A 7,743-nucleotide genomic window follows, 5' to 3' on the forward strand; every position below is an offset into this window, starting at 1 on the left:
TCAAAGCCATGATTCCCATTCACTTCCATTATATGACTGACAGACTGCAACGGTTTGAGTTAAAAATCTCCATTTGTGTTCTACTGAAGAAACGAAGTCACCTACATCTTGGATGCCCTGGGGGTAAGCAGATAAACATCACATTTTCATTTTTGGGTGAACTATCCCTTTAAAATAAGTTCTTCAATGGCATCGTGAAGCACCTTTATTTTTAAGAGTGTAGTGGTCGACCGAAATGGATTTATTTTTATCTTAGAGCAGGGTTTTCAATCCTTTAGATGCCATGAACCCCCAAATATGTTCATCCTCATGCATGGGACCCCCATTCTAAAATTTAAAAGGCAGCTATATATTTTTTTCATGCATAAAGACCCTGTTAATACTATGAAAAATGAATATAAGCATGTGTAAAATATTATTTGGAAATATTTCGTTTTTAATGTTGTTGTTTTTTTACTCGCTATAGTACTTTACTGTTAGATGTGGTGTTTAAATCAAATTTTTTAATTAATTTGATCAAATTCTATTAATTATTTTAATCAATTTTAACCAATTATTTGTTTAAATCAAATTTACACATTATTTATTTAAACCATTTTAATTGTAATTAATTGAATGTAGTTAATCATATTTATTATTAATTTACTTTTTTTTTTACACTGTTTTTCTATTATTTTTTCCTCTGTCTCTGAGGCCCCTAGGAGTCCCTGGTCCCCAGTTTGAAAACCCCTGTCTCTGGTGGCTGATATAAAGGCGATTAACAGACAATTTCATTAAAAGATAGTAATTAACATGCTGCAATTACATTTTTTTTTTTACATAATATTTACTGAAATTAATTTTAATCTGATTTTGAAAATGAATCAATATGAAAAATACTTGTACTTGATAAAAAAAAAAAATACTTGTAATACTTTTTCATATACCATTTACTTAATTTGTTTAACATTTATTTCTAATAATTTATTTGTCAAATAATTTATTAGACAGAATGGCTAAACAAAAAATAAAAAGCTAATGCCAAATGAGAACCAGAGCTCCTGTGCATTCTCAGAAAAAAAAAAAACATAAAGTCCTGGTGCAGTCAAAATAAAAGCTGCTTCTGATGATTATCGGTCTGCGATGATCATTTAAACAAATCCAAATGTCGGCCGTTATATCAGTTGCCCACTTAATCAGTTTCTTTATTTCAGTTGCACATGACTCTTTGCTATTTACTGCTCTTCTTAGACAAAGGTCAGATCATTCCGAAAGCTGATGGTTTCTTGGATCAAGAGCAGTGGATTCCTCAGGAGTGTGCTGCTGTCCAGCAGTCACGCGTATCACAGAGATGACCAACAGCTTCATGGGTAATCAAACACTGAGGACAGAGAAGATAGAAGACACATGTAAATTAATGCCATGTATTTATGCCACACATAAAATTTTATAAATACCAATGGGGAGCACATTTTTCAATCGATACATTTAATGTAAATATGTTTTAAAGCATAAAACAATTTACTAATCAAAATCAAAAAGTGTTGTGCCACTTTCGAACCTAAGTGGATGATGTTGATAACTGATGTGATTCTTTGCACCGGTGGTTCCTCTGTTAGGACACCTGTGTGAACTTGAGAAGAACTTCACATGTCCACTAAAATAAAAAACAAAAAGTTATTTTTTTTTAGGGAGTAACGCAATATTCTAATGCATTACTTTTAAAAAGTAACTTTGCCCAACACGGGTTACTAGTATTCAAATGTTACTGTTTGCGCAGCACTCCTCTGCGGTACCTGCTGACCCCGTCTCTGCAGAAGGAGGCGGCTCCGAGGGTGGAGGAGCTGGGCTGGAGGGAGATGGAGAGGATCAGTGCGTTTCCCGGGATCTCTGACTCAGAGCAGCGGCTCTACATTCCCGGAGGAGGAGTGACCAAAGCCCTTTACACAGACTGGTAAAAACCGGCATAAATCAAACAATTCTGTCAAATCTATAATTGTGAATCCGGCCAATGGAGGTTTTTTGTCTGGTCCAGCTGCACAGAGGACATCTCTATGGCAGTAATGCTGATCTTCTGCTCAGAAGGAGACAACATCCCTGACGCGTTTGCTCTCGTTAACCATCTCAACGACTGGCTCCATCTGCTGGAAAAACCTGTAAGTGTGAATAATGATTTGAAACTGCGCTTTCAAAACTGGATGTCCAGAATGGCACATTACCGTAGAAGTATGTGGTCACAGAATTTCAGAAGTGAACGTTTTTCTGTCTAGACTGAACGTTGTTGTTTTTTAATGTTTTCTCTCAGACGCAGGGTTCGGTGCAGTGGCGGGTTCCTCCCTCGTGGAGGCTGCTGTTTGGCAGCGGTATCCCACCTCTTCTCTTCTGAGGCACGGCTGAAACCTCACGCTTGCATATGGATATGCCTGACGCAACTCTGCAGGTGTGACCGTTTTAAACATGAACCAGAGAAATCACTGATGGACTGATGGTTGAGCGGTCAAACTGCACAAAGTGCTGATTACACATTTTGCTTGTAAATAAGTGAAATGGTACAGAAATAATAAGCTGTAGCATTATTTTTGCCAAATCGTGTGTCCCGTGTCATTTTTTTCTTTATAACGCTAGTCATGCTGATAGTTCAGCTTTCATCTCTCTCCACCCAGCGGTGGATGGCTCTGGCTCCCTGCCATCTGAGTTTCCCAGCAGAGCAGCACTTCTTGTAATGTGACGCAGCTCTGAACCTGCTGGGACCAGTTGTGTGTGACGTTCTTGTGGGAAGAAAATGAAAACATTTAAAGCCCCTTCTGCATAGTTTGGCCATTTTTTCCATTGTTGGTGCATCAAAAATGACCTTGTTAGCAGTGTCAAGTCATGTCCCATCACGACTGTCTGAAATCTTGTGACACGAATGAAATATCAAGCGCTGAATCAAACAAAAACAACCAAGAAATGTCCACATCATACACCACCTTTTGGGGTTAGTAAGATTTTAAGGGGTTCAAGCGTGTAGCTTGTTAGAATGGCAAAGGATCAGCAATCTCCACCTAAAACTGATCGGGCAGACCAAACCGTAAGTCGTCGAGACTTGAAACTTGGAGGGATGGTAGTACTCCCAACGTCTACAACATGAACAAGGCTCGTCCCAATCAGCCTGACGGGGGTGCTACAGCGATCAAAAGTACGAAATCACTCATAACTCCTAAGCCCTTAGTTGCAGTCTCAACGGCAAAATTTTCACGTATTTGGAATTTTTTTTGAAAAACCTACTTTTGCGAACGAGTTCTAGGTTTTCTGCCCAATCTGAACCAAACCAGTGCAGAGATTGCCTGGAGAGTGAACATCAATGATTATAAAAAAAGTTGACACGCCGTTGCAAAGGGACGCCAAAACATTAGAAATGGTCAGGGCCACTTTTACAAACATGGCTTTACTAACTCAGTGGGCCTGTTTGACTCACGGCTTTAAAGTCTGAGAAATTTGAAAGAAAATGGCTCCTGGGGTGGGGTGATGATGCATTTTTCAAGGGCGCAAACGATTGTATTTTGTGTGAATTTTCACACATACATACAATGGTTGCGTTGCACTGCACTTTTAGACATGCACTCGCAAACTTCCCTAAGCACTTCCCCTCGGGGGAATCCCCGCTGCCATTTTGAAGTGTGTTCCACTTCATGAAGTGGACGAGGGAAGGTTATATGGACAGACCCCCGACCTCTCGATCTTGAACGAGGGAGCGAGTCTACTTCATATGCACACTTCAGGCCGCTCCATAGACCACAATGCAACACGATTATGATGTCATCGCAGATCCCCAAACAACTCTATAATATAGAAATGATTTTTTTTAAAGTGCCCCTATTATGGATTTTTGAAAATTGCCTTTCATGCAGTGTGTAACACAGCTCCAAGTGAATGAAAACATCAAGTTTTAAATCTGAAAGTGCACCGTGTAAAAAGTTACTGTCTCTCAAAAGAAAGAGTCGACTCTGAATCACTGAAACGAGTCGTTTTTAAAACGAATCCCAAGCCGTTTCATGTTGACGTCAACATAAAACATTAGCATATTGCCCGCCCACTTGTTGGTCTTTTCACATTGGTCTGAATGAAAATGCTAATTCATTCTTTGCCACTAGGTGCTGCTTTCTATTCATCAAATAATCCTGAAAGAAGTATATTGCAGTTTTCACCAAAATCCAGAATTTTTTTTTTCAACATCAATAATAATCATAAATGTTTCTTGAGCAGCAAATCAGCATATTAGAATGATTTCTGAAGTATCATGTGACACTGAAGACTAGTAATGATGCTGAAAATTCATACAAATTTACACAATATGTAAAATATATATATTTTTTTCAATCAAATAAATGTAGCCTTGGCGAGCAGAAGCAAATTTCAAAAACATTTTCTCTCTCATTTTCTGTGCTCCCACAGATCGCGATAAGGAGAGTGACAACTTTTAATAATTATTAAGAGAGTTTGCAAATGTGATATTGATTTAATACAACAGTTCAATAAACAAGTACTGCCTGATTTTGCTCTATTTCTTCAACGGAAATAGTTCCAAATATAGTAACAGCTCAGCTGCTGCGCATCTCTAAAAGCAAACATAATTCTTTCAATGAAAGTGCGTTTTTGAACGAATCTAGTGAGTCAGTGATTCATGATTACCCATTCATAGTCACTTGCTTCATTCCTGAATGAATAAGCCGTTCGAACGAATCAATAGAATTAATGATTCAGTGATAAAATCAGTGACTTGCCACCACCTGCTGGCGGCCAAAATATATTTTTTTTGCTTTAACCCCTGTACTACAATTTCACTCCTAAACAAGAACTATTTTTCATGATAAATCTATTCACAGTAGTATTTTACAAAATTTGTAGGTTATAGTAAAAAAAAAAAATCTGTGCATGTATTACAGTAAATGTGCTTAACTGTAGTGAAAATAGCCAAAAAATGCTTAAAGCTCTCAAACATGGTCTTATTTTGTTGTGAATTATGAACTGGACATGTCTTATGACATTTAAACTGTGTAATATGATACAGTATGACTAGTTTAGTCTGCAGAGACATTTAAATGAGCCATCTTTTAGCCTGGTGTGTGACTGTTTGGAAGAAGTGAATGAAACAACGCATTGTTACAGAAACTAAATGATAGCAGTTTTATTCATGGATCCTACTCTTGGATAAAGAAAAGTAAGACTCTTCAACACTCAGACACTGCTGCTTTGTTCTGTGCGTCTCAACCAAATGCAATGTCTGTTCATCATTTTGTACAATCAAATCTTTTTTTTTTTTTTTTACATCTCATAAGGTACACTATGTACACAATGTGAGCACTCTTCAGCATAAGACATCATCTAACAATCTCACAAACTGGATTTGAGCATAAAGCCCTGTAGATATGATAGGAAATTTCAAGTAATTTCATATAAAAAATAGAGCATTTCATTTTGCCTCTGAAAAAAAGTTGTCTAAAAATACAATGTGTGAACAGCGTTAGAAATGCATAGACCTACTTCAGATCCTGCTGCTTTTTCCAACAAAACAAAAAGCAAAATAAAAAAGACACAAAATAGGTCCAATGAAATTAAAACCAATCCAAACCATGGCGATGCGCTGTCCTCGTGATATTACCGAGTTTCATCCACAGATATTAGTGCTGGTGTGTGCTCTTGTTCAGAGTGGAGAAACCTTCTCAAAGATTTCATGCTGTAAACGACTTCTGAAAACACAGGTGTGGATGGGAGAGCATTATGGGATGAAGATCTCTTGCTGAGGTTGCCATGGAGTTAGGAGTCACTGGTTGTTCTTGCTCTGTCAATACAATCACAAATCACAGTCAAATATGAAATATTTAAATCACAATGCTAACGGGCTACTTCACCCAAAACACATTCACTTGCCCTCATTTGGTTCTAAACCTGCAGGACTGACACTCTTCTATGAACACGCAGCAGAATCACTGACGTTCCCTAATAGGGACATGGGCTGCTGAGCTCCAAAACACAAGTGGGAACTGAAGCAATTCTTGCTGGTACCTCATGAACAACTGTGTTAAACATAACAGACAACGAAGGCATTTTTTGAGGATTAGGCCTAGGAATGAGGCTGAAAATCACCAACCCCCTCGTGATTCAAAAATGCACAATGCAATTCGATTCTCAGTGTATGTCACTTCAAAGCCATGCTAAAATACATCTACTCTGACTCGTCAATAGAAATGGAACAAGCAGGTTTAATATCCGAGTATTAGAGGTAACTTTTGCATTCACATTTGCATGCATTCAACTTTAAACATGTTCATTGCTAATGCATCCTGTGCAAATATATTTCTCCTGCATCTGTGCTGCACGAGTGACAGAATGTTCATTTTTTGGGTGATCCCTTTAAGTGGCACATTCAATATTTGCACAGTTTTTCTTTTAAAGGGGTCATATGATGCGATTTAAATTTTTCTTTTCTCTTTGGAGTGTTACAAGCTCTTGGTGCATAAAGAAGATCTGTTTTCATGTTTTTGAATCATCGCTCCGGCCTGACAGGGCATCATCACAATGTGGTAAAGGGCGTAACATATCCGTCACACGCTTGAGGTATTCGGCCAATCACAGCGCACTGGATAGCTGGCCAATCACAGCACACCTCACTTTTTCAGACCGATGAGCTTTGTAAAAATCGACGCGTTTCAGAAAGGTGGGGCATAGAGGAGAAACAATAATGTACAGTATGTGGAAAATAATGTGTTTTTTGAACCTTAAACCGCATAAACACATTTCATTACACCAAATACACAAAATAATGTTCTTTTTAGCAGCATCATATGACCCCTTTAAGCTCTGCCTCTGATTGACAGTCTATTAGGAATAATAGGTAGTTAATGTCCCACCATGCAGCAGGGACATTAACGACAGATATGGATCAAGCTCTTATGATTACTGTGGCAAAATGGCATTCATTATTGGTTGATTGTTCTCTACCCCTTATTCGCCCCTTTACCTTCAGTGGTTAAAAGAGGCGTGCCCTAATGCTAGTATTTCCTGTCACTGTTTAAGTTCAGAGATGAAGACCGCTATTTAGCGGTCAGGGTATAAACTCAAAAACGAAACAACTGCCATGAATCTTGTACGACTTTTTTTTTTTTTAAATATCGATATTCCGTTTTTGAGAATCGATACAGTATCGCCAAACAAAATATCGCGATACTCACGTGTATCAATATTTTCTTACACCCCTAAATGAAAGTATTGGGATAAATGTTTATAGTCCAGATATAGACTCTGATGTTGCGGCAGCCCCGATCAATGGGTCTTTGAAAGTAATGATATGCTGCAAATAATGATCGTATATGTTGCATTATGCCAGTAGGTGGCGAACATTGACTGTTAAATGTATTTGATGTCTGAATGATTCATTCAAGAGATTTAAAACTAAACAAGTCTTCATTTATTTATTTCAAATTATTATTTATTTTTTTTACATAATTAGGCTAATTCGTTTAAATTAATACATATTTTTAAATAGACTCATAACATTAATAAAACATTTTGTCAGAAATTCAAGTAAATGACATTTTGTTTGGTTGTCTGTTTTGTTTTCAGAATCGTGGGAGAATTATAGCTTAAAAATACATAGGCTAATATATCTGGCATCTAACTAAAACCATTAGTTAGGGCTGTGACGGTGGCAGATTTTTACCACCGCGGTGGTAATGCACCAACTACCGCCGGTGGCGCAGTGTTGATATATATATAATTAATATT

General features: G+C 37.6%; 2 protein-coding genes across 2 annotated transcripts in view; one reads left to right on the plus strand and one right to left on the minus strand.

Moving 5' to 3' along the window:
* Positions 1–1,184: 1,184 nt before the first annotated feature.
* On the plus strand, positions 1,185–2,801 carry LOC107672829 (proteasome assembly chaperone 2-like). Its single transcript, XM_016466196.1, has 4 exons — positions 1,185–1,349; positions 1,760–1,933; positions 2,015–2,135; positions 2,285–2,801. Exons 1-4 carry the CDS (start codon positions 1,258–1,260, stop codon positions 2,363–2,365), a joined length of 468 nt encoding a protein of 155 aa, XP_016321682.1. The 5' UTR covers positions 1,185–1,257; the 3' UTR covers positions 2,366–2,801.
* Positions 2,802–5,245: 2,444 nt separating this feature from the next.
* The window catches only part of LOC107672871 (tyrosine-protein phosphatase non-receptor type 2-like), a 14,528-nt gene continuing 12,030 nt past the window's right edge, over positions 5,246–7,743 (minus strand). The window contains exon 10 of the mRNA XM_016466250.1: positions 5,246–5,800. Within this exon, the coding sequence (XP_016321736.1) occupies positions 5,776–5,800 (25 nt within the window). The 3' untranslated portion in view covers positions 5,246–5,775. The remainder of the gene's footprint in view (positions 5,801–7,743) is intronic.

This window comes from Sinocyclocheilus anshuiensis, unplaced genomic scaffold, assembly GCF_001515605.1.
Source record: "Sinocyclocheilus anshuiensis isolate Anshui unplaced genomic scaffold, SAMN03320099.WGS_v1.1 scaffold132, whole genome shotgun sequence".
NCBI classification, from domain to species: domain Eukaryota; kingdom Metazoa; phylum Chordata; class Actinopteri; order Cypriniformes; family Cyprinidae; genus Sinocyclocheilus; species Sinocyclocheilus anshuiensis.